This window comes from Streptopelia decaocto (assembly GCF_964273445.1).
Source record: "Streptopelia decaocto genome assembly, chromosome: 7".
NCBI classification, from domain to species: Eukaryota; Metazoa; Chordata; class Aves; order Columbiformes; family Columbidae; genus Streptopelia; species Streptopelia decaocto.
Genome location: NC_138661.1, coordinates 29,344,655 through 29,371,369, shown reverse-complemented (window position 1 = coordinate 29,371,369; position 26,715 = coordinate 29,344,655). Strand labels below are relative to the sequence as shown.

At 40.4% G+C, this 26,715-nt stretch overlaps 2 protein-coding genes across 13 annotated transcripts in view; one reads left to right on the top strand and one right to left on the bottom strand.

The window, feature by feature from the left end:
• Positions 1–5,197, bottom strand: part of STRN3 (striatin 3) — a 64,334-nt gene extending 59,137 nt beyond the window's left edge. For all 6 annotated transcript variants that reach the window (XM_082059290.1, XM_082059291.1, XM_082059294.1 and 3 more), the window contains exon 1: positions 4,664–5,197. In XM_082059290.1, coding sequence (XP_081915416.1) covers positions 4,664–4,984 — 321 coding nt within the window. In that variant the 5' untranslated portion in view covers positions 4,985–5,197. The remainder of the gene's footprint in view (positions 1–4,663) is intronic.
• AP4S1 (adaptor related protein complex 4 subunit sigma 1) lies at positions 4,348–26,246 on the top strand. 7 transcript variants are annotated; one of them, XM_082059301.1, is made up of 8 exons: positions 5,339–5,528; positions 10,549–10,690; positions 12,029–12,087; positions 12,664–12,867; positions 14,270–14,356; positions 14,775–14,843; positions 17,895–17,906; positions 25,484–26,246. In XM_082059301.1, exons 4-8 carry the CDS (start codon positions 12,730–12,732, stop codon positions 25,610–25,612), a joined length of 435 nt encoding a protein of 144 aa, XP_081915427.1. In that variant the 5' UTR covers positions 5,339–5,528; positions 10,549–10,690; positions 12,029–12,087; positions 12,664–12,729; the 3' UTR covers positions 25,613–26,246. The 7 variants fall into 7 exon arrangements, with proteins under 7 accessions (XP_081915425.1, XP_081915429.1, XP_081915427.1 ...); XM_082059302.1 differs by having other exon boundaries at positions 12,029–12,099; XM_082059300.1 differs by having other exon boundaries at positions 5,340–5,528; positions 12,029–12,145.
• The last annotated feature ends 469 nt before the right edge of the window (positions 26,247–26,715 follow it).

The window sequence follows — 26,715 nt, the reverse complement described above, 5'->3', positions numbered from 1 at the left end:
AATTATTTGCTTGCCAAAAGCAAGGTAAAGTCCATGCTATCAGAAGAATTAATTGCTCCTCCAACTTTACGAGAGAAACATTACCAACATTATCCTGCCCTTCAAACCTGCAAAAAAGAAAAACAAGCTACATATAGCCAAATATTTCAGGAATTGATTCTTGCTACACTTTGTTAATGCTGAAGCTTTGAGAAATGCTGAAACACTGCACAAGTGTATCCACACTCTGAACATGGTTTCATCTAGTTCATATTAACACATTTACATATGTTTACAATTACATGTGAAGTACCTAATTTAGAAAATTGCTTCAAATCTGAAAGATTCCTAGGAAAATATGCTTTTTTTTTTTTTTAAGAATGTCCTATTGGGATGTAATTCTGCAATATTTATGAAGTTCCCAAAGCTCAGAAAATTCCTTTAATGAGCTGCTCTCCACTCCTCAGGAGAAGAAAAAAAAAAAAAAAAAAGAGGGGGGAAAAAAGAAGCAACGTTTGCAAGTAAAATCTTTAATCTGTGGGTTGTGTTCTATTTTTTCTTTAAACACTTATATAAAGAATACAAAATGTTAGATAACAAAATGCTCCCATAATGTCACTAAATAGTTGGGAAAAAGAGCATTTGTAAAATTAGATAAACTAGGAACTTCAGTTGTATGTCACTAAAGCTGTCATTTTATATGATAGAAAATGCCTTAACAACCATATTAATCTTTATGCACTTGAGTTACTTAAAACGATCCATACTAGTTATACTGAAATTGTATATACTTTGTTCTGAGTATTTACATTTCTTAATTATTCTTCCTATTAATTAAAACATGTGAAAGTAAAATCTACTGTTAATTCTCTCTCAGCACGATCTTGTGTGATTTTGAAATATCAGAGAATACTCAAATCTCATTTTTATCTAGTTCAGAAAATGTGAAGAAACTGCACAGTTGAGACCTTATTTCAGCCAAGCATTATCAGCCTGTAAGCTCCAAAAGAGAGTGGAAGCCTACAGATTTTCCCCCCAAAGTTCTAAGTTTTCCTGCAATACTCCTTTTGGACACAACATCTTGCTTGTCTGAGAGTTTCTCTAGTTCACCTCCAAAGTATTTTCCCATTCATGTTTTTGTTTGTTGTGGGGTTTTTTTCTGTTTTTTTTTTCTTTTTTTCTGGTTTTTTTTTTTTGTTTTTTTTTTTTTTTAATGAGACTACAGAGCCACTTACCTCCTAAAGGAAACAGTTATTTCTAATAAATAAGTAACATCAACCAATATGGGCTTGCTATAACACCTCTGAAGAGTGTGGAAGTCTTAGAAAACATGGACTGAATTTACCTCAGTATAACAGCTACCGACATCAAGGTCATTACAGTGACAGATCAGAGTTACAGTTACAATTACACAACATTGTTACAGTGAAAATCATTCCTTTAGTTCGCAGAACAGAGACCAGATCCAGCTTATTACTTCAAGCAATCAACACACTATGCAAGGCCAGACCACCTTCTTTCAACACAGCAGTAGGTAAATGCTAAAAAAGTTACTATAGCAGCCAATACTACAAGTGAAAGGAAAAAACTGTACTACGGTTCAATACTGCACTCCTGATATTTGACATTTCTGTACTTGATACCAATTTGCACACACAGAGTTGTCAAATAATCACGGTGCTTCACTTGTGCACAAAGAATAGCCAAGAACCTGAATAGTTGGAAAGGATAGTGTAAAATTATTAACATTTAAGATTCAAAGTCTGATGTGAAAATAGACTTAAGGCTACAAGTACAGGACTTCTCCAGGTCCAAAGAGTTGAGAGCCTGTGTCAGTCATGGTTATGGTATAAACCCCAAGGTGACGAAGTAACAAGTATTTTAATCATAAAAATGTGTCACATAGACAGGTAGAAAAATAGAACAAGAAGTTCATTACAAGATCCAAGAAATAAACTGTTATGACAGATCATCTCTCCCTGCACCAACACCCCGTACACAGAGCACTCTTCGGAGGGGTGGACAATTCTTCCAGTCACTTGAACTACACAGGAAACAAAGTGTGTGAGTGGGGAAATCACTCAGAACGCCCATTAATTTCAGATAAGGAGGTACCACTCTTTGGAAGAACATAAGTTATAAATTCAGAACAGATAAATAAAATCACACATATTGCTAAATCATTTGGTTTTCCACATACTTTTTTAAAAGCATTGTTTGCAAAGCAATTGAGTTAACTTAGAACTTGTCATTACCAACACTGTGAAACAATGTGTAGAAAGTTTACTGTCATGCTGAAAGAAGATATTTCCTGCATGAGGAGAGTTGGATCCAAACCATCTAACTCTCACATTTCCATATTATTATTATTTTTTTTCCTTTCAACCCAGGAGGCCTCAATCATCAAAAAAACTCATACATAGCATGACACAGATTAATAACATTCTCAGATGTTTCAATGGACAAAACTGTTGTTTGGGATCCAAACTATTAAGGCTTTACTAATCACAAAATACACTGGGACTTTATAACTTGAGCTGTAGCACAACAAAAACACGCAGGCCTGGTAAACACATCTCTTCCAAAAATATTCTCAACACATTCCTGTATCAGTCTTCACCACTGCACAGGTTGACATTTAAAATCCAAAGGTAATGCCCTCCCCGCCTTCTATCTTAGGCTTCCAAAGTTATTAAAAAATCCCACCCTCATGAATATGCACTGTGCAATGACTGTGCTGTCTGTCCCATGACCTGATGCACACATAAGGTACAGTGAATCAACGCACAGATAGCCAGGGTCAGAACTACTACGGTACCTTCAGAAACAAGCAACTGAAACAGTATGGCCAAGTCAAACAAACAGCAATTACAAACAAAAGCAGCAGACTTGGCAAGAACACTTCACCATGTCTGGAGGCCACACGAGTTCACAGTAGCACTTTTTCAGTCAGATAGAGCTTTCAAAGTCTCTGAACTGAGCTTTACAGTAGAGTACAGAATGCGGTACTTCATTTTAAAGTAACAAGCCTATACATAAAACAAATACTTCAAGATGGTTTTGCTTGCTAATGAATGGCACTAAGCAACTTATTTATAAACATAGTGCTATATTACTAAGACACTAGAGAAAACAAGAGAAACTGTCAATTGTTCTCTGGAAAAAAAAAACCTATCAATGTCCACTAAACTGATTTTAAAAACAGCAGTTCCACAAGGCTTAAAATGGTAAGACAGGCAGTAATTGAAGGAAACAGTGAAACCTCTTCATTTGTTTCCCTTGGTGTTTTTTAAAAAATTCATAATTATAGTTGTAACAAAAATAGTGCAGATTACACACTTTACAGAGATGAGAAGTCCTGAAAGAATTGCCCAGGCTCGGGCATAGTTCTTGGTTCTGAAATCTGAAAGTCAATCCCTTGAACACGTTGGCTGCTGTTACAGCATGCTATTAAAAACTCTAATTAAAGAGTAATTTGTTGGAATGCTGATTCAAGACCGTAAACATTCACTCAATACAAAAATCACCAAAAATTCTTTGGAAATTATAAAGTTTGTTAAATGTTACTGTCTACATTTCTGTGCTATAAAAGAATAATGACTCCTCTATGGATATGTCACATTCAGCAGATTTTGCAATCTGTACATAAACTTGTAACAGTCTATGCATGGATTTATTTTCACATACAAAAGTAATCATTAGAGGCGTTCCTTCTGTTACTAAAAGCAAACATTAGCGGCAAGAGATCAATACTGGAACTACTGCACGTCCAACACTTGCTCTCGACTCTGAAGAGTTATTCAGTTTTTGTTCCTGAGATGAAGTTCTTACTTTTAAGTATATTAAAAGGACCATGCTGCAGACCCATCAACCCCTCACTATTCCTCAGCGGCTGCTTTCCCCATACGAAATCTCCAAAAAAACGAGACAGAAGAAAAGCGCGCACATGCTCCACCTGTCTCCGACCAGCGTGTCTGGCCAAGTCCCTTCGTTGAGGTTTACCTGGACACCCTCTTCCCGTCCCTCCCAGCTCGGCTGGCAGGCACTCCTGCCCCTTCGCAACTCCCTCTTCTCCCCGCAGAGCAACCGCTCGCTGAGCTCCGGGGAGGCGCCAGCCCGCCCAGGCCCGGAGGCTTTTGCTCCCCGTAACCCGCACCCGGGGCTGAGAGCCCGGCTCGGAGAGCCTCGCAGTCATTGTGCTGAGGGAGCTGATCGCAGCTGTCAAGGCGCAGCTCGCCCTACGCCGGGCGGGCGGGAGCCCGGTCAGCAGCCCCGCGCCGCGGCAGCGCCCGCCCGCTGCCCTTCGCCAGCTGTCCTGCGGGCCCCGCGACGCCAGCGCGGGCGAGAGGCCTGCGGAGCAGGGGCTGTCTCCGGAGCCCGGAGCCCAGGCAGGCGCCATTGCTAAAAACCAAAATGGCTGCCCCAGGGAAAGGAGCCCAGCTCAGGCCGTGAGGGGCTGCGCCTCGCCTGCCCCGCCGGCCGGCAACGCCACTTGGCCCGCCGGACCTCGCCCAGGTACCGACCCCAAGCCACAGCGACCGGCTCGGCCGCAGGGGCTTCAAGGGCTCCGCTCGCCCGGGCGGCTCTGGGCCCGCACGCCGAGCACGGCCCGGTCCCCGGAGCTCAGAGAACCGGTCCCAGCCCGCGCCTCGCTCCGCACGCAGCCCGCCCTCGCCACACGTACCTGAAGCTCGGCCCGCTCCACCTCCCAGTGCGCCCTCTCCATCTCGAAGCGAGCCCATTCGTGCTGGATGTAGTGCAGGATCCCCGGGATAGTGTAGTGCTGGGGCCGGGACAGCTCGGCGGGCCCCGCCGCCTCCTGCCCAGCCGGGGCCGCGGGGCCCTGGGGCTGCTGCTGCTGCCCTCCTCCTCCGCTGGCTCCGGCCCCCACACAGCCCCCACCCGACTGCAGGTTCATGTTCCCACCGGCCTGCAGCGGTGGCTGCTGCGGTCTCGGGGCGGCCGCCATCCCACCGCCTCCTCCGACTCCGGGGTGCTCGTCCATTGTCTGCGGGGAGCCCTCCTCCACGTCCCGCGGCGGGGGCCTGGAGCAGGGGCCAGGGAGAGGGTGAGCGAAGCTGCCTGGGGCGGGGAGGAGGGGGGCGGGCCAGGCGCGGGGAGGGGGGACTGCGCCGAGCAGGATCCGGGTGTCAGAGCAGCGCCGAGCCGCCGCCAGCCGCCATTACAGCCGCCGAGCCGCCGGCCCACCCACCCACGGCCGGGCGGGAGGGGAGGGGGGAGCGGCGCGGTGCACGCCGGGAAATCGCTCCGCTCGCCCTCCGGCTTCCTCCTCCCGGTCGGGCAAGGCGCTGGCGTGCGCATGCGCAGGAGGGAGGTGAGCGCCGTGCCCCGGGGGCGGGGGAGCGGGCGGGGAGCGGGCCGGGGCCGGGAGCCCCCTCCCGGGTTGGGGTGGTGGCGCACGTCCCGGGGGACAGCCCAAGGGCAGCGGCCCCTGTTGCTGTCTGTCTCCGTCTGTCGTCTCGCCCCGGGGCAGCCCGCTCTCGGCAGCCGCCACCCTGAGGAGCGGGGAAGCCGCGGCCCGGCCCCAGGTGGGACGGTGTCGGGGCTGGCGGCCCCAGGCCCGGGCGGTTTCCGTCCGCTGTGAAGCGGGGAGCGGAAGGGGCGGCTGAGATCGGGCTGCCCAGAGCCGCGCAGCCCCGGCAGTGCCGGGCGCCCTCGGAACGCGGCCGGGCCGGGCCGGGCTCTGCTAACGCGGCGGGCGAACCGCACAGCGCTGCCTAACGCGCCTCAGTGGTGCGCTGAACTTCCTCTGTGAGGAGGTGGTTTTAGAATCGATTTCTTAGGTTGATGGTGTGCCTCTGGAGGCTGGCTAATCCTGTTTTAAGTGAACGGCCGTGTTCATGGTGTCTCAGTGGTGTGTAGTGTATTCCCTCCTCGATGAGAAGGGAAAGGGTACAGTGTTTGCTATCCAGGTGTCTTTTCCACATGAGTCAGGTTTTGCAAGAAATCACAGTTTATTTCGTCTGGCTCAGTTTTGTTTGTGATACCAATTCTGTGTTTGATGCCGTGGTTTAACTACGGTGAAATTACCTCAGTAGTAAAATATTGCTCTGAAATGCAGTATTTACAAGTTATCATCACATCCTAATTGAAATGATCTGTAGGTCACCCATTGTAAGGTAGGAGTTTGGTTTCTCCTCTTTAAAATATTTACATGCTGTACTCATTCAGTACAAAAAAAAAAAAAAAAAGTTGTTTCCTAAACAGGGCTCATTCTTGACAGAGCTGGAATTCTTTTAATTACCAAAAAAATACATACCACTTGTCTGTGTACTGGTGTTTCCTTTCTCTATTAATATCTCCTCAGGTGTGTATTGATATTTCAGTTGGTTTGTCCAGTACTTCCTTTCTTCTCCATTAAATAATTTCCTACTAAAATTTCATCTTGCAGTCTTCCTGATTCCATACAAATTAGCCAATCTAAATGCAAGTCCTTTCCAACTCAACTGATTTTTTTTCATTGTCTACTGACAGTATCAAATCATTACTAAAAATTAAGACTTACCTCATAACCAGTTTAGCTTTTTGTTTAGCTCCAGTCTTACAGGACATTCCTCATTCCTGAGAATATGGAAGTTACAGCAATTTAATTCCATTACTATATTCAGCCAGGATTTTGACAACTCAACAGTAAAGGAAAACTTTTTTACTCTTTCCTTCCTCCCTGACTTCCCTAGACTAATGAGGTTGCTTTTTAGAATGCCTGTTCCTGAAGTTGAACACAGTATTTTATTTTAAAGCCACATAGACATAGTTGTTTAATCTTTGGATGAATTATAATAGGTACAGTAATAAGATTTAGAATACAGAATAATTACTAATATGGATAAATATTAATAACACTGCATGTGAGTTTTCATAAAGCTTTGTTCGTGGTCCTGACAAAAACAGGAAGAGCAATGGCTTTGCTTATGTGAGCAATCTTCATTTGCTGCATGCTTCTGTACAATGAAGCCAGGAAGCTCAACAGCCTAATATATACATCAAAAATATTTGTTCCCATGCTGTCACCTGCTTGTGCCTCTACAATTTAGTCATTTTTTTCTTTTCATTAATGCTTTAATTCCAGTTTAACCCATTTTGTTCTACGTTTAGTGCACACATAAAGTCCTCTGCATCCAGAAAACCAAATTATTTAGAGTTTGGACAGTGCAGTAAATTGTTGGCTTACAGTTCTATCTAATGTTTGTTTTTAATTCTTGGTGAAGCAGTTCTATGAAAGTGTACTCATGCATTTCTTGTTTGCTATTTGAGCTCTTATTTACATTTTAGCTGAGAGCCCTAGCACATTGCAAAACTTTGTTATAGCACAGTATCTAAAATACTTCTACATCTGTGGACATTGACTAGAGTGGGTTTAGCATGAGAGACACACACCTGATTTGAATGATAAGTGTACTGCAAGAAGTCTCAGACTCGGGTTTTGTTTCTTTTTTTATAATTTATGTGTCACGGTGTGTATAAATATTGGTGAATCCTTGACAAGATAAATCAATTTTGAGTGCTTGTGTCTGCTGGAGGAATAATTAAACTTTTGTTTAAAATATGTTTTTTATTACTGCATGTAGAATCTGCTAGGTTGGGTGTGCTGGAGACTTAAGTCGTTTTTATCTGCAGAACAGGTATTGCAGGCTTTGCCTCTCTAAGAGATCTCAACCAGTATGTGAAAAGACAGCATTCAGGGGTGTGACTCACAAACAGGGACAACTTCCTTTGAGGTGTCTTTTGTGGTTATGCAGCCTACGAAGCTGGCACGTCCTGGAAGCAGTTCCTGACCTATCATAGTTTCTGTCTCAGGATTTCGAAGCAAACCAGGCAGGTTTCAGTTTGTCTTGAAGTACAAGGCTGGAGTTACCTGTGCAGGCCGGGGGGGAGAGCTTGCTTGGGGACAGTAAAATCAAGAAGCATTTCTCTTCATGATCCCCATTCCTTAGTCTTCTGCACAGCTGCTGGCTGGTTTAGGAGTTAAAACCATCATATCAATGACTACGGACGCCATCAGTCTACCAGTGTGAGTCACACAAGCCAATCATGATATCAATTCTCTCTCATAGATATTTATCTGTGAGAGATATTTTAATGAGAGTGAGATCTAACACAGTGTAACAGCACGTATTCAAACTGCAGTGGTTAAACTGTATGTCATTTGTGTGCATACCAAATTATCCTTACGGAAGAAATATTTTGTGAAGGAAATAAAGGAGACTGCTACTCAGTCACTCCGGAGGTAATTTCTTTTGAACGAAAGTTTGCAATTTCAAGACCTCTTACATCTTCCCCAAGCGACACCTTCTGAGGTTTTTATTTCTAGAGAGCTTTCATTCTCTCATAGAGTTTCGTAGGTGTTTTGCAGATCAGGTATGCACAAAGCACATCCTGTAGGCTGTTCTGGACAGAATTTCTAATGCATGGTTGGCTGCGATGGAGAGAGCTGGACTTGACAGTTCGTCAGGATCTGGATAGTCCCTTCCAGTCTTCTGTTCCTAAGCACATTTGTGATGCAGATAGTTGTCCAGTGACCTGGAATGAGGCAGCCTATTCATTTCTGACAAACAGCCTTCAGATAGTGATGTCTTTTCATTACTAAAATGAGCCAAATAATGGCAGAGATATGAAAGGCTTGCATCTTGTCACCAGTTCCCTTGAATCATTTGATTCTGCGTGCATAAAAGCATCGTAATTTGTGTGTCTGTGCATGGATATATGCAGGCATGTGCGTGAGAATGCACAGAAAAACACGCAAGAGTTGTATCAGAAGGAATGGAGCTATCTGCGTGAGTGCTGATGCTTGATCACAAAAGGTAGCTTCTCGAATACATAAAACTTTATGAAGGAAGTTTCTCTATCCGTCAACATGCACAGATACGCTTTTTGTTTGTGGATCATACTTCACAAGTTTCTTTACATCTTACATATGCAAAACTAATTTTAACATGTTATCTGTATCTGAAAGCCAAGATGAAAGGAGAAGAAGTAAACTTTGTTAGAAACAAAACTCAGTAATTTCCTTTTTTTGAGCAAATTATGCAAGCAAATGTTTTTATTTCTACAAGTGATTTTTTTTTAGAATTATTTTTAAAGGAAATTAAAAAACTCTTAAGATATTTTTGACACTGGTCTTATTCTCAAAATCAGACTCCACAACCATGCTTGCGTGCTTCTTGTAAATTTTTTAAAAATTGTTCTTTGTACATGTAAATTTATTCCAGTGTTTCCACACAAAATTGTATGCTTATGCTGCTATCCATATCAGCAAAATTTCTGTCTAAAAATTTGGAAGCTATCTTTGGGGCTGGTGGGAAAATACAGAAATGAGTAGTGATACTAGTGAACCTCTTTCCTGCAGATTAATGTTAATCACCTGTTCTAATAGTGTCAATAAAGATTGTCTCATAAATTACAGATGACGCTTATGGGTACTACTATGGTTCTACCTCTGTTACAACATAATTCATTTTTTATGTCTATTCTGGATAAGAGCATTTGTAAGGATTAAAAAAAAAATCTGGTCTAAAGTATTTTCATATGTAAAACAATCCAGGCCATTCATAAGAATACATGCAGATACAATAGTCATAACATCAGAAAGGGATTAACCATGTAGAAAGATTAGGTTAATAAAGGAATAATTAGGATTAGGGGCCAATCCTGCAATAGGATTCATACTGTCATATTTTTCCTTTTACATAGTCTTAACTAACTCAAAGTACAACAGTTCTGCCAGTGCCCCTGCGGTAGTTTTATTGTCCTCCCATTCGCAGGTCCCACTTGAATATCTGCAGACACGTTAAGCTTCGGGTTTTGACTCTTCTAGGATGGATTCATGCAACTTGCTGATTTCTGAGAACAGGACTTAAACTCCTCAGCACCTTTCGTGACTAAATTATTAAAGTAGCTTGGAAACAATTTGTTCATAACAGAGGACTATTATCTCATGCTTCAGCTGTACCAAACACAAAAATGAAGCATAAAACTAAGGAAAAAAAAAAAGCTACCTATGTCACTGTCATTACCTGTTCCACTTGGACAGACATGCTTTGTAGTTGGCAGGAGCAATGTGCATAACTTTTAGTCTCCTGTGTCTGAGCTTGCTATTTTTTCATTAAAACAATGGGAAGCATTTCCTAGGTTGTTCCTTTTTCAGACCACAACCCTTTTTTAAGTTGCTTTAATGCTTCGGATTTCTTTTGCTCGTGAGGTTGGCCCTTGCTAGAGTGCGTTATTCTGAGCTTGAAGGAGTCGTTCGTTCTTATCCTTACTTCTTGGAAGGTTTGTGTCAAAAAATGACAAAGTCATCTCAGTCTTTTCCCTTTCTTTATGCCTCAGAGTATTAAGACATCTCTTCTTACTGCAACTCTAACTGCAAGCCACAATACAAAATGAAACAGGGAAAAAAAGCCACACACGAAATGCAGAAAAGATTGTATAGAGAAGAACCTTTCCATTTAGTCATAAATGTTAGCCCGAGCCATCCAACAGCGAACATCCCATCATATGTTTCCGTCTCAGCCTTTTTTTGTCTTAATTACCTGGTTCATTCTTTCTCAGAGACCAACTGGTGCTCGTTGGACCAGCTGTGTGGACGAACCACAGGAGCACTGACCAGCGTCCACGACTCTTCTGTCAGAGCAAATCAACAAGCGTGCGCTCCTGCTCTGGACCTGAGGAGACTTCACCGTGCCTGGCAGAGGTGAGAACGCCCTGAGACTCATGATTCCAAACAGACTGCCTTGTCCTGAGGATTGATCCTGGACTCCTGTTTCCTGGAGGTGTCCTATGTACAAGAGCATATTAAAGAGAAATTTACAGAATAATGGGCAAAATCTTTCTTGTGAATGTAGTGTAATGCAAGGCAAGAGTCCTCCCTTCTAGCTGATGTATCCTTTGATATTTTCCTTCATCTGAGGGGCTTGTGAAGATTTAAGGGAGAAAACGTAGTCCTGGTCATCTGGCCCTTTTGAATGTGTTGTCTGTTTTGAAGAGTTGTGTGCAGGGCATAGTCAAGGCAAGAAGAGGATTTAACTCTTTGCCTCTGATGTTAATTCACAATTAAGTCTGTATTTTTGTCCAAGGGCAGCATGTCTATTAGAAAAGGATTTAGTCACAAAATTATATCTTTTGGTGAAGGTTTCTTTACAGCAACATAACTGTTCCCAGGATGCTTTTCTGAAATAGGTCTGTGGGAACTTCTTTATCTGCTGTAGGAATTTTCCTTTTATTGTTGACTGATTTTTGTGAATTTGGTGTGTGATATCCACCACCACTGCTCCCCATCTAATTTTAAAACTATTTAAATCATACAGCACTTTCTCAAGGACAATAAATGCCCCTACTACTTTTTATAATATTTATGCTGATTTGTACTACTAATAATGCATATTTGGCAAAAAAAAATAGGTTTTTTTTTTTCCGGTTCTTTAGCTCTTACAGTTGAAATTTTAGTCTTTCAAATGGTTTCAGTTTCCTTACTGGCAATGCTTCTGAGGCTGTAGGTAACACTACACATAAATTATCAATCTTCACTTAGTTAAGGAGTGAACTCTCAGTATCAGGTCTAATTAGTGAAGATACATTTAGTATAGAAATCTAAACAACTTTGTGCATGGAGTAAACTGCAGTACACTGAGGAAAACGGGATCACTTTCTTGAGATCCAAGTGATGATAATAGAGGTGGCTTTCCTTTCAGAAAATAATTAGCTGGCCAATGTGAATAAAAAGTAAGCAATAATTAACGTCAGCACAACATATGGGGATTTTTTGTATCTTGAAAGGTTTAGATGGTATCACCCATGAATGGTATATAGACACTTTATTCAAGTTGTTAATAATATTAAGCAGCACCTGTGCAGCTTGCCTCGTTACAAAAAATCAGCATGCGTTTAAATGTCTGTGAGGTTGTCACCTCCGAGACCTATTTTGTTTTTTGTATTTTTCCCCTTTTGCTTTTCTGCATTAAGATATACTGTTTTTACAGGAAGAGCTACACTGTATCATTCTGTGTATTCCTGATTACTTTTTTTTCCCCAGCTTGCACTTTCTCACAGGAGCTATGAGATACTAGAAGAGGATATTTGCATTATACCTTGGTAAAGCACCAGGCAAGAAGCAACTCTTCAGAAATGGAGTAGAGAAACAGCTTTTGCGGTAATTGCTGTGTTTCCAGTGCATAAACCTCAAGAGCATTTGGGCCAACAAATCTGGGTTCCAAGTAGAGAGTCAGATGGAAAATGTTACAGTGATTGTTTTCTGGCATCAGAGAAAATAACCCAGAACTTGTATTTAAAAACATTACTTCTGCAGCATACCTTTTCTTCATGCTTTTCAAAACATGAAAAAATTCAGTTGTTTAGCAAGCCGATTCTGATATATGTTGTGCTCTTTTTTATAGTCTTTTTCATTGTATATTGCATGTGGCATATTTCTGTTCTACAAGTATATTTCAGTGGCATTGCATGGATTAATATTTATTTAGATTAAGCTGTTTTGAGTAATTAACATGAACAGATATCTCTTTAGTTATCAAAGACAAAAGATTATATTTCTATGTTTATGTTTTGTCTACAAACTCTGTCCTAAATATATGCAGATCTGGGCTGGGAAGCTTTTGGCAAGTATTTTATAACTCCTAAGCACACTTTTCTTTTTTTTTTCTCCTCTCACAGAAATACTCTTCTTCCTTCCTGTACCCCATATTCAAATCTAGCACTGAGATCAACAAAAAAAAAGAAATGATCAAATTTTTTCTTATGGTAAACAAACAAGGTCAAACAAGGCTCTCTAGGTATTATGAGCATGTAGAAATTAATAAACGGACAACGCTAGAAGCTGAAGTAATCAAAAACTGTCTCTCTCGTTCAAAGGATCAGGTAAGTTTTGTGGGTTTTCCACTAACCATTTTATTTTATCAACATCTTTCATATTGGTTTCCATTGCAGGTCCTTATTTCATTTGTACCCATGAAGAAAAAGACTATGTTTCTAGATTAAGTTTTCAGTCAGATTAACTGTTATTCTGCATTGAATAAATGTTTTTCTGAAGCTTACAGAGATTTTGACATTTTGTGTACCACTGCCATAAAGATTCTGCGTGTTTCTTTGAAGAAGCTCAGAAGTCCAAGAACAATTTATTTCATCCTGTTAATTGCTTGTCTGGTAGACACTGATGGAGAGATATTACTTCTGCTTTGTCAGAAGGTAGTAGGGGTAGCACGGACAGCTCCAAGCTTAAACAAAAGACTTACGAGAAAGGATCCCAAATCGTTGAGTTACTATCTAAAACACAGGAGGTTTTAGAAACGCAAACTTTTAGGCCTCTGTATTGGGCATTTTTATTTAAGAAAAGTGTTCACACTTTCTGCAAGGAAGTCAGAAAACTCCGAAGGTGTGAATTTTCTCAGAGGAACGTTGAGATTCTTGTGGCTCCCTTAATTGAGCCGTTGGTTCTTTAAGCAAAGTACCAAACTGAGCAGAACTTTTGAGCACATTGACTTGCATTGGAGGAGAAATCTGTGACTTGGGCTGTGAGAGGGTTTTTTTGGTTTGTGTTCTGAAGTCAGCTGCTTTACTTTTCATTATTTATGTGTATCCTTGAACAGCGGTCCTCACGTATTTAGTTCTAAAAGAACCTTACCAAAAAATGGTGGTTTCTGTAAAGTACCTTAGTTCACAGAATTGATAGTAACTAAAGAAATTAACCTCCTCCGTACTGCTTGCAAAAGCATCGCCAAACAGAAACTTCACCAAAAGAACTAATGCTATGCTGCCATTTCAAGGACTGGGGAAAGCGATACTTAAAAAAGGGATGCATTTTGTAAAGCCGTGTATGACAGCACCATCTGCTGGCTTCTGTCTTTTATGGTGAAAGATGTGAATTCCCCCCCAGGTCTGGGAATTTAATAATCTTATTTTTTATTTAAAAATATTAATCTTTTTTTAAAACATGAAAATAAACTTGAGGTGGTCTATTTTGGAAGTGCTTCCAGTTGAAAATTTAGGGCAAATACTGACTGTCTTAGAAACCTGAACAAATCACTTCTGTACGTTTCAGTTTTTCCATTTAATAAGAGGTAGCAAGTTGTCTGCCAGTAGATGAAAAGTTTTGTGTAATAGTTATCCCACTAAATCTGTTTCAAGTCAAAATTGTTTGGTAAATCTTGGGAAATCCATTGCTAGGAACATGAAAGCTTCGGCTCTTTGAGTACTCTCTGCTTAATACTGTTGTGTGCTTAAATGGCAGCTACTGTATTTGACTCATTTTGCTTCTTCCTAGTGCTCTTTCGTTGAGTATAAGGACTTCAAGCTGGTATACCGACAGTACGCAGCGCTCTTCATAGTGGTTGGAATCAACGAGACTGAGGTAAGAAATTATATACACTCCTGAAATGAGAGCTTGTAGTAGTCATGGGCAAGAACTCAAGTCTTTTTCCAGCATGGAATTTTGCAAGAGCAAGTACAGAATTTCAAGGAGTCATTGCAAAAAAGATGTTTTTATTTCTGTGAAATAAAAAGAGGTATGAAATAAAATGTATGTTTGACTTCAGTCTATAGCATTAGACCGAGCTGTTATCGTTCTGCTCCTGAGCATTCCCCTGCTCTCAGTCCCTCTGCTGGGTAACCAGACCTCCTCTCGCCATGGGGGCCTGAGCTTGTCCGCTTCGTTCTAGGTCTTACTGTATTTTCTAGTTACTTTTCATACACCACAAACTGAAATAGCACAAAGAATACTATTAAATTTTCTAGCTATTTATTTAATATTGAGTTGTTTTTAATTTCAGAATGAGATGGCAGTATATGAACTAATTCATAATTTTGTGGAAGTTTTGGACAAATACTTCAGCAGAGTGGTGAGTGAGATTGAAGCTGTTATGAAATATTTATTATATTTCAAAACTTTAGTGAATATGTCATTTCAGCCAATAAATCAAAGGAGATTTTTTTTTCATATTCATTTAGAATTTTGAATACTTTAGTATGAATATTATCACCGGGGGTAAGGGGGGAAAGCAGTATTAGTTGATTTTTTTCAGAGAAGTAAAAGTGTACGTGGGTTATAAATCATGAGACAAGGAATACCAGAAATATTTCTTTTAGAAAAGTATGTTTTTATATGCTTATACTCAGGGGTTCTTTGTGTTATCTACTCTTAAAATAGCCACTGGCATTTTATACATTTTAAATAAATAAAAAGGTTTTTCTTCACAGTTCTTTTTTTGCAGTTTTTAGCATTACATCCCCCACATGCACTTCATTCATTATAAAGATGGTGTAAGTATTTAGCAGGGAGCTGACATCACTCTTACTGAGCAAGATCAGAGGGGATGGAGCAAACGAAACACCAAAAAACAGACTGTGCTTGTGTTCCCCATATTGTTGTCATGCAACAGTGGATATCTGATAAAACAGCTATTCTAGATGGGCATTTCTTCAAGGATTCAATATCAGACATGGCTCCAGTTAAAATGACACTGCTCCTTTTGGTGGGAGTTATTTTGCCTGTTTGTTTTTACAAAGTTTGAAAACGTAGCATTATAATCCTGGTTAGAACACATGCTATTTAATGTAGGATTTGTAATAATCTTTTTATAAACAAATTTGCCTGAAATCATACTTCGGCACAATTTCAGTTTATCTATGCTGAAATGTGTTGGATTTCCCTCTCAGAAAAGAGGACTGGGTAGAGTTCCCTCCACAGTCCCCACACTTGAGGGCACTAAATGGGCAATTACGCACACAACACATCAGTGTGCGGGGACTGAAACTGGCTTCCCAGTCCTGGTGCCACAGCAGACGTGACAGAGCTCCCTCTGTGAATTCAAGGACGTGCTTGTAAAAGTCATCTGGACCCTTCACTATTCAGATGCCTGGCAATATCTCAACTAATGTCACCCCAGCCTGTTGAAGAGGCTGGTACTCCATATATCACTTTCTGACTGTAATGAGTTCAGAATTTGTCTCTTCAAATTGTTATGATTACAGTTCCAACCCAAGCAGTGATAACCAGGAATGGAATTTGATCCCAGCAGTGTAGGAATGCACAATAAAATTTAGTCACATCTTAGTTATCTAACTGAGCTAATAGCTGCCAACCACTTCTCAAGATTTATTTTCTTCACTTGAGGCAGAGGAAAAATAGATGCAGTTCTTAAAAATATAAATATAGTATATATAATTCCTTGACCATGTATGTAACCCAACCACTGAGAGTTGTTAGAAATTCGCTGAATTCATCATACCAGAGTTTTTTGTATTTTCCGTAGCATTTAAGGTTTGAAACTAGGGGAACCAAAAAGGAGGGTGGTTAAAGAAATCTCTTGCCATTTCATGGTTCTGTTTTTAATAGCATATAACATGATAAATGGCGTAGCACTGCAGAAGAGGGCTATAATTCTAGCTGGGGTTTCTGGCAGAAACCACAGAGCAAGAAAGTACAAGTCTGTACTATTATGGATTAATGCTTAAGATTTGCAGAATTTTAGTAGAATCCCAAATTATGATTGTGACAACAGAGATAAAACTCTGGGAAAGGAAGGAACATCTATCCTGCTCTAAAAGGACATTTTGTCATTGATTATTTTTAGGCTTGTGAGCTTTGAAACATTCTCACATACTCTATTTTTATCTAATGGAGTTTACAGAGCTTGAATTCAAATATCAAACATTAACAGAATTAGGAAGAAAGCTTTCAAAGTTGCTTGTGAGATGTAATTGTGAGTCCCCTTCGCTTTTATAAAGGCTTCCCAGGGAAAACTCTGCATATTGTTCAGAACGCATACGCCAATGTGTTCAACTACTTTTTAATATTAGGGAAACTTAAACTGATCAGGCTCTTAGAATACAATTTTTGTGATGCGTAAAAAATTTCTAATTGAAAAATGGCGGAGTCACTCAGTGGAGGCCTGTAGACTAGACTCCGCCTAAAACCAGGATTAGACTGTGAGTGGAAACCACATTAGCAAACTAAACTTGGTAGCAGATAAAGATTCCCTCTTTCAGCAGAGACTGGGGAAGCTCCACCCGAACTGTGCAAGATCTTAACTGCTGAGGCTGTGATTGTTTCTAAATTTAGACGTTTAACTGAGGCACTTAAGTTAGAAGTTTGCTCATCCTAAGCTCCCATTACCAGCAGTGGAGACTGAGGAGTGCCTCGATAAAGTGAGTCACGCCTCAAGCGTGCCGAGTCAACTGTTGAAGATCCCCATCTCTTCTGATGACTGCAGAGAGACCACGAGGGCTTCTCACTCGGACATTTCAGTTAAATGAATAAAGCTACTTGGAGTAAATCCAGGCCAAGACTAGAAGGGACATAACGACTATACAAAGAATTGTGTTGCTGAGGCTGGAGCTATAGTTAGAATTGCTGGGGGTCCAAAAGCTTGGAGTTGTTTTCCCTGTCCTGATACATCCAGCCACAGCTACCACAGCCATGGGTATATCCGATGTCTAGATTTTTATGTTGAACTGATCCGCAACAACATTTAAAATTGGTTTTATATAAATTGTAAACTTGGCATTAACATCCTGTTTTTGCATAAGGAGGAGGAGACTATAGGGCTGGAGTTGCCATGATTAGAGATGCTGGTTTTCCACCCACTCATTCAGATGGCACTGCGTGTATTCAAATTGTTACTTGTGGGTGACCTCAGTGGGTTTTTTAAAGTAAAGATTTCAGAACAGTAGCTTTTGTTACTCAGGCAGGTAACACATCAAAGGCAAAGGAGTGTTGCAGGAAAGAGCATGTAATCGTACAGTCCAGAACAGAAATCTGAATCGCCCTAAAATTCTGTGTCTATATCTTGAAGACCTTCCTTATCCTCTAAAGGGTTGTGTAATGTGTAATGACTATGAGATGAAAGATCAGACTGTAACTAATGGTTGTCTATCTCTTTTCCTTGCAGAGTGAGTTAGATGTATCCTTTTCATTATCAGAAATGCATTTGTCTGTACGTTCCAGTTCATAGTGTCTTCATAGCACTGACTGTGAGGTGAGAAAATGCAGAAGTTTCACAAATTTTGCACTTAGAGTAAGTAGCACCATTTTGGCACCTTTCGGAAAGCCTGGCTGATGTTCATGAGGGTCACTAAATCCTCCTCATTAAGATAAGCTTGGTACCATTTAAAGTAAAACAGGGAGAGCTTGCTTAGAGAGAGCAAAGTACCATTAACACTTAGGAAAAGCCATATTCATGAGGAAACTTTCAGGCTTAATTAATTGTTACTTCAGGGGTTCACTTTTTTCTTTAAAGTTTACAATAAAATAGATATTGAAATGATTGCAGTAATAAGAACTGAATGTTACAGCTGGGTCTCGAGTCAAGTAGCAGTAGCATCATTGTAAGATGTGGTTTGCACTTTGATCTCGCTTCATGAAAGTCTAGCCGAGTTTTACTTTCCATATCAATGGAAAGAGAGAAAGGCCTGGGAGGGGAAAATTTAGGAAACCAGGCATTGCCACGGGTATCTTTTTCTTCCCCACCCCCACCTTACACAGCTGTATTTTCATGTGTAAGATTTTCAGGCCATTAACTAAAATATAATTTAGAAAATGAACTAAAATCAAATACAAACAAATACTAAATGCTAAAATCCAGTCCTGAACAATTAAACACAAATAGCAAGTAAATAAAATACTGAATTCAAAATTAAACCAGGAAATGTAGTGCAAAGAGTCATCTTTCTCCTCAGTTCTTCCAATCCCCCTGCCTGCTCTCTCTGCTCCAGCAATCCTTATGCCTGTGTTTGTGGTTGGTTAAGTGTAGATCTACTGGTTCAAAGAGATTTCAATGAAACACCTAAAATACAGTTGTCACCCTGGAATTAAATACTTCTAAGTAATTTTATTTACCTTATTTAAGAGTGAGTACACATGAAGAAAATAGAAAAAAATTGTCATTTTTCTTGTAATTGTTATCAATAATTAATTTCACTTTTATAAATATTTTAATGCTTACTACATGCTGTCTCGTTTACTGAACTTAAATATGTATATGTATGTATACATATGTGTATATATACTGTCTGGATTTCCTTCCTGAAATTCACAAGATGCTGTGGTATTAAGATAACACTCCTAAGTTCACTCATTATGAGAGAGTAATGAAATTTCAGCATGAAGGGACTCTTTAAGGTCTCTGAGCAACCATATAAGTACATTTTTTGTATTCAGGTCCTGTAGTTAAGGATTAGAACTACGTGTACTTGAGCATGAGCTTTGCTGAATTAGAGACTAACCTGACTTATTCAGTAATTATACATAAAAATAGCCCATATGTTTCCATATGGTGTACTTTGAGTCTGCAATTACCTGATTCTTTTTATATTAGATTGTTTGGAGTACTGATGATTCTGAATTCTGCCTGTGTCTGGTCATCGTTTTCATACCATAAGGAATTTCCTGTAGTTACACACAGTGAGCACCAGTAGCTCATTTCATAGGTGAGAAAGGCTCCTGCGTATCCAGGAGGTTTCTGCACACAATGCTGCTCTGCAGTGTTTAGAGATGTTGCATTATATGCTCACACTAACGTTTGCAATGGGTGCAATATAGTGTCTGAATGACTCCTGTAGATATTCATCTTCTACATGGGTCTCATCTGTAGGAAGGAGTAAATATATATTTGCAAAATAGGAGCGTACCTTACTATCTTATTTGCTAATACTGGAAATAATATTAGAAAAGCTCATGTCTAATATGTTTCTCCTCAACATGTATGACATATGCATGATATACATAGTTTTTCCATTCAGAAAAGCACTTTTATACATTATACATTTCAGGAACAATTTTAAAATAATTCATTTTATTTCTATATATGTACAAAATAATTCATTTAGGAAAAAGAACTTTTCATAAATTGAGAGGATATGTTAAAATAGTTGAAATTAAGTGAGACACTGTCAACATTAAATGTAGAGGTGTAAGGAAGTGGGCTGTTCAGGATTGTATTTATTTTTGACAACAGCTTGAAGAGGAGGCCCAGAAGAACAATATAAGATCTGGACTACAAGCATCTTAGCCAGATGTTAATGCAGTGCAAGCAATAATCCATCACTATGCTTTTCATAGTGTGCAAGATAATATCCCCAGCTGGGATTAAACCATTTCCTTTGCCAAATAGTCTTAAGATGAGTCTTAGATTCGGTACAGTTAGCTTGGATGCAAAATATCTGTTGGAAGCAGTACTGTCTGGAGGTCTGTAACAGCGAACACCAAGTAGTAGTTACAGAATCTTTGTTTACAGAGTATCTGGTGGGAGACTCTCATGACTTCCTGTCTCCGCACTATTATTTTTGTGTTCAGATCCATAGGAAGTTTACTTCAAAGGTGATAGTGGCTATTCTATGCAGAAAGTAGTGTTTACTAACATGAAAAAAATAGTAGGAAATTACATGAAATCAAACAAACATGAAAACAGATCATAATCATTGAAGGCTATTCACCCACATAACAGAGCAAACCACAACTAAATCTAAAGGCTGAGACCATCACACAGTTGAAATGTCCCTGCAGAGCTTGCAGCACGTGCACCGGTTGGTTCTTGGCGCTGCCCCAGCCACAGCATCACCCCAGCGCACCTGGCAACGCAGCTCCAGTGTTCGGTTCCGTCCAAACACCCACGTTCACCCAGAGCCCCCACATACCATCTGGAGTCAGGAGGGGCACCTTGGGCACAAGGCAGAGCTTGGGTCTGACCTGAATCCTGCCCGACAGGATTCAGACATAATATTTATATGTACATATGGCATGGGTGTGTGTGACGCTAAACAATACAAAGTTATCTCATGTGTACTACACAAATGAACACTGATTGGCTACTAGCCAATTAAGTAACTAATTCCAGAGTAGCCACGGTTGTTACAGAAGCTTTTATGTGTGAATTGTAAAGCATTTATCCATTATAGGATGCCCACTTTCATTTTGAGCGACAGTCAGTCACGTACTGAAGGGTAGCTATGATGGAATGACATGACATTTCTAAAGTTGTTTGGTTTGTGTTTAAAATACCTGCAAGTAGTGTTATTGGGCCAGTTGAATCAACAATTACTGAAATTGTCCTAGTGCTGTTCCTTCCTACTGTGTTAATAGCACCAGCGGAGCCTCAGTTCTGTGTATGAAATAAGTGTGTGGGATTTTATGTGCCTCTAAAACTCCAGTTTGGATGGTGTAGGAGCTATTTTCTTGGTGTGAGGATGACAAAGAGACTATAAAAAACCACAAGTGTTACCCCTGCAGCTTTGTAGGGAATGATATCCTGGTAAGCATAAGAGTTTCTAAAAATTACAAGAAGTTAACTTTTCTGCTGCTTGCACTGGTGAAGCAGAGCTTATTGGAAGATCCATTATTAACTTATGGAAGAAACAGATACTGACGTGCCCCTTGTGGGAAGGGAGGGGGAAGACAGGGTGGCTCTAGGACCAAGCATTTGAAGAATGTTGTCTTGATCCAAAAAAAACATTACATTCCATTGCAACTAGCTGCTGCTGTTCGTAAGCCAGATAAAAAGCTTTGCTAGAGAGAATATTTCATGTGAATCAACTGTATTCTTCAGTCCCCCGTGGAATAACACTTTCAGAATACAGTGCACTTCAGTAGTAAGAAAACTGAATACTGTAAAATAAGTGGCTGAAATGGAAACCTAATAGCTTAAAATTAGCTTAAAATAATTGTTCATTAAGGGAAAAGTTTCCCTCTAGCGATGCAGGAGAAAATATACATCAGGTAAATCAGCCACCTTTCAAACTTTGGTGGAAATTCACCTCAATGCAGTAGCAAATATCCTAGAATACCACAGAAATTGAAGGCACAATTTGTCTCCTATTTAATGTCAGCATAGTCATTTGAGGAAGAAATGGTCAGAAAGCATTACATGGGTTTCAGTGCCTAAAATCTGCTTACCACTAGGTAGACTACAAGTTACTTAAAGCAAATGTTAGCACAGGTAAAGTCAGAACGTGTGACTCTGGATTTAAAAAAAGCAGCAACTCCAACTAATCCTTAGTTGAAGATGAATGTCTATGATGGAAATCAAAGTTTTATAGTGCTGTATATTCAGTAGCAAACCATCTGCCCCATAAGTACCCATGCTGTAATCCACACAGCTTTTGTTTGTGCTCCTGGGTGTGTTACGTGATCTCCAGGTGTTGACTGCACTTTATCATCTCTCAAGCCTGTACACACCCTTAATTACTTGCCTGGAAAACCCTGAGATGTCTTAAAATGCCTCTGCATGAAGAAATTATTTATCACATGCAAGTCTTAAATGTGCCTTTTTCCTTTCCTTCGTCCCCTCCCCCACTTAACTGTCTGCCCATATAATGTTTCGGGGAAGGAGACACAAGACTGTGGCACATTTACCTCCTCTTAGTATGTAATGTGCCATAAAAAAATCTTTGTGAGAGCAGAAAGTACCAGCATAACATTCAAATGCCAGTTGTAGTAGGTGTCATTTACCCCTGCTCCTGGGTACACAGCCACAACAACATCAACTGAAACCCCTAAATCAAAGGGAGGAAGGGCTCACCTTTTGCCTAGCCTAACAAATCATCATTATTTCCTATCTGGGTACTCTGAAAACTTTAATTACAGACTTTTATCTACAAATGCACAGATTAATACATGTTTTCTTCAGCATAATTGTTTAAAAATGCCTATTAACCTCTGCATGGATCTAGTGAAAGTCCCTTTACTCTCTTTCGTGGGCAGCCAGGATTCTTACAGGAAGCAGGACCTCAAATGACAGCTCTGGGTGGTGCACGTGGCAGCGCACGCACACACCAGATATTGCTTTTTCCTGCTGCCAGTTGCTCAAACTGGTTTGCTTTGCTGCTTTTCAGCTGGGTGTGGATCTATGACTCCAGGGCTTTATACTCTGAAATGTGGGATCAAACAAGTGACAGGTGGGGAGGATGAGCCTTCCTGTGGATCAGAGACACAGACCCCTCCCGGGGCAGAGCACTCAGCCCTGAATGGGTAAGCAGAGTGTGTATGATGAGATGTAACCATAGAGGACAGTCATGAGACTTACAGGAAGGGGAAAAAAGCCAAGGTTGCTCCCTGTGCAATCCAACTTTTGCCAAGAACAGCATGGTAAAGAGAGGTGGGAAGGGACCTGAAAAAGGGACCCTGGCTGTTAGGTTGAGGGTAAAGAATGTCTTTTGAGGCCTTTCAAAAAAATCAACATGCAAGATCTTTCCAGAATGGTATTAGTTTCCCCTTGCAAAATACAGGTGAAATCACTGGCTCTGGAATTATGACTGAGAGATTAACAGGTTACAGATGGACATAAGTCATACCACTAAGTTTTCTGTAATGGAGTAAGCCAATTTTGAAACAACCTGGAATGGCCTTGCAAGGCAAACTGACATCTCCCTTAACCATACTGGGTTTGAGTGGAACACCTGCAAGATCCTTACAGGTATGTGTGCAGTTTTCTTTTGATGTACTATCAGCTCTTTAGGAAATGCAGCAGGGGAAAGAGCAGCACTAAGAGTTCTAAATGCTTTCTCAAACAAGGTGATGCAGGAAAATAAGGCTGGAGTGGCGAGTTGCTGCATCATCACTGATCCTGGTTGATCCAGTCTTCTGGGTTTTAAATCCTCGAGACTCTCAAAGGAAGAGAAAGGCCTGGAGAGGCCTCTTGCTCCTCTGTAGGAACTGGAGCACTGTGAACTGGTGGCAGAATGTAAAAATTAAAAGCCAACAGGAGCTGGCTTTATCACTTGTTGAAACCTGAATGGAATGTTATCTAACTTTGTTGAAAGATTCTCTTGCCCTGCGTAGAGCAGTGCCAGAGCTGAACTGAACAGCAACAGAAGACTTGTCTTTCTAAAAATTCTCACTGTACTGGAATTTCTTTAAACCCTGAGTTCTCAGATTAAAATGATTGTGTAAAGACTGATTTACTTGAAAAGTATACCGTAAGAGGAAATTTGTTTTGAAATCTGCCCAAGTAAAACATCTGCCTTTGCCTCTGGAACCACAGAAATGGTGACTGTTGAAGTTCTAAGGACAGTGCTCCTCCTCAGCATTGAAAGGCACAAGTCTGATTTTTAGAAGAAATTTAGGCCTATGGGCAGGCTCAGGAAGAAGTCTTTGGCAGAGCAGTAGGGCAGACTGTTGTAGTTAGATCCACTAGAACTACTGAGACTGAGCAGTCCTCGTAAATGCCTCAGTCACGTTCAGAAAATGAGGCTGAAGCTTCATCATGCTGAGCAGAGGAAGACGTTGATGACTCCAAAAACCTGGCTCTTGCAACTCCACTGATTAGAATGGACGACCACTAATATAAATACAAGGACCAGAGCACACTCAGGCTGTCCTCCCAAGCTCAAACTGTAGCATCAAAAATAGCATAATGGTCAAAGGGGAGAAAAAGTATTGAAAGATGCATTTAGAAGTTCCTGGGAAGTATCTTGCAAGCTCCAGTGCAGCAGTCCTCAATACACAGGCAAGAGCTGGAAGGAGCAGAACTAAAGCAAAGCTGATCCGTGGAGCAGAGAACACATGTGAAGAGCAGCAACAGGTGGAGAGAGAGGCAGATGAGGGGTTATTCACGCCTCTCTATGTATACGCCTGTTAGTTTGGCAGAACAGATGCACCCAGCAGGCTTTTTTGCTCTGCCTGCTTCCATTTCAGGCTCTGGTGAGAAATGGCAACATCAGAGTCTTTTTTCACCCTGTAACTCTGCAGTTGTTCAGTGGACACACAGAACACCGGTGCATGCAGAAGAGTGCCTGCCGCTTCATACCGGGGAAAGGCCTGGCACCATGTTTTCTTCAGACAGGTGCTGTTAGATGAGGTTAAGGGAAGACAGACGTGGTTATGGACAGATTTAATGTTTCACAACAATACAAATTCGTATTGTTTCAGATTATTTAGGTGAACATTAAAGATTATAAATATCCTTAAGAATATTTTAAGTACGAACCATTTATTTACTTTTACTGTCCTTCATGAGATTTATTAACTAGATCAATGCCTCCACATACCAGCGTATTCCTCTTAGGAAGCTATTTTCAAGCAGATCAAATAAACAGTGTCAGTAACTTCAGGTAAGGAAAATTATATTTAAGAATCAAATTTAAGAATTTCACTGACAATTACCTTGCTAAGAAATGCAGAATATTTGCATTTTCACATACAATGCTGCTATCCCTTGATAATGTTTTATATTCAAGCGATACATGGTAAAATTAACCACCTACATCTAAACTGAAGTTTACCACATAGTAGTAGAAGAAAGGTAATCTTTCAAGATGGGATCCTGTTGGTGGTTTAACTTCTCTGCTACAACCTTTTGACATCTCTGTGGCCAGAAAAGAGTGCCGGAACTGTTTCCCTAACTCTATTAAAATAAACAGTCTCAAACTAGAATAATGCCAAGAAATACCTATTTTTGTAAAATTTGATCAAGGACTAAGGTGCTTAAGATTTTCTCTGAATTAGCCTGATGTTGTTCAAAATATCCTTAACTTGAAATGTTTCTAGATCATGTTCAATTTGGACAGAGTGCACATAATTCTGGATGAAATGGTGCTGAACGGCTGCATCGTGGAAACAAACAGGAACAGAATTCTTGCCCCTCTGTTAGTGCTCGACAAAGTGGCAGAAAGCTAGGAAGGTGCGAGAGTGACTACAGCATTTTACGAAACACGGTGAAACCATCAAGAATGTACTGACAGCAGTTTTCTGATGTTGCAAGACCGACTCATGCAATATTCAAATCAGTTGGAAATTATTTCCTGTTTCTTCTACACCCTGTGTACCTAATGGAAAGATACAGCTAAAGTGGAAACTTCAATTTCAGATGCAGCTTTATTGACTCAGCAGAGATCTTGCTAGAACAGTCAACATTTTTTAAAACTAACTGAGGATAAAAGAATGGAAACTTACACACAACCATCTTCTAGGTATCACTTTGAATTACCTAATTTTGTGCCAGAGCTAGAAGACAGAAAATACAGAAATATAAAATCAAAGTGTGTTTCAGTGCCTCCTTTAAGCACCAACTTCATTTTTTCACTTTTATACAAATGTGCTGTAAAGTTCTGTAATTTTTATGACTTTAAGCTAGATTCATCCTTCATCAAAAAGCTGATGTCACTCCCTTTTCCATGTAAGTCATCCTTACAAAAGAAATGTACCTAATAGAAGCATAGATGTACTTAATATTCCTGCATACTGTGTAAGTTGTAACTAGAATCTGGCACTTAAATATCATAAATTAATAAAAGATAATTAAAATCAAAAGTTTTACCATTGATCATGTTGGCTTCACAGATTACACAAAATCCTTTCTATTTTGATGCACCAGTGTATTTTTTCCTCTTGTATATTCTATCCATGCGTCACAATTACAACTTTTACAAAAGATGAGTAACAAAAGATACACAGGTTTCTCAGTACCAGCTAGGTACCAAACCTTCCTTCTTGAGTAGGAGGATGTAGTTACACTCATTTGTGTTCACAAGGCACGCAACACAGTATGTGGGTATGAATCAGCATAAGTCACTTGAGAGTTACTAGTCTGAGCTTACTTGCACTTACCTTTCCAGAATTAAGGTATCTGGCTCCTCTTCATGACCTCCCCACCAACACCAGGCATAACTTGATACTGAAAAAGAATTTACTGTGTGAAAGCACATAATAGTCACATCTAAATTGCACCTAGAAACCAGGGTCTGAGGAGCAGAGCGTGAAGTGTTGTGTGGGACAACAGT

What these genes read in the sequence shown, in the direction of transcription:
- AP4S1 (XM_082059299.1), top strand. Translation starts at nt 12,730, where the DNA reads ATGATCAAATTTTTTCTTATGGTAAACAAACAAGGTCAAACAAGGCTC. An exon ending in TCTCTCGTTCAAAGGATCAG is followed by an intron (nt 12,868 to 14,269) that starts GTAAGTTTTGTG and finishes GCTTCTTCCTAG; the next exon opens with TGCTCTTTCGTTGAGTATAA. An exon ending in TTGGAATCAACGAGACTGAG is followed by an intron (nt 14,357 to 14,774) that starts GTAAGAAATTAT and finishes TTTTAATTTCAG; the next exon opens with AATGAGATGGCAGTATATGA.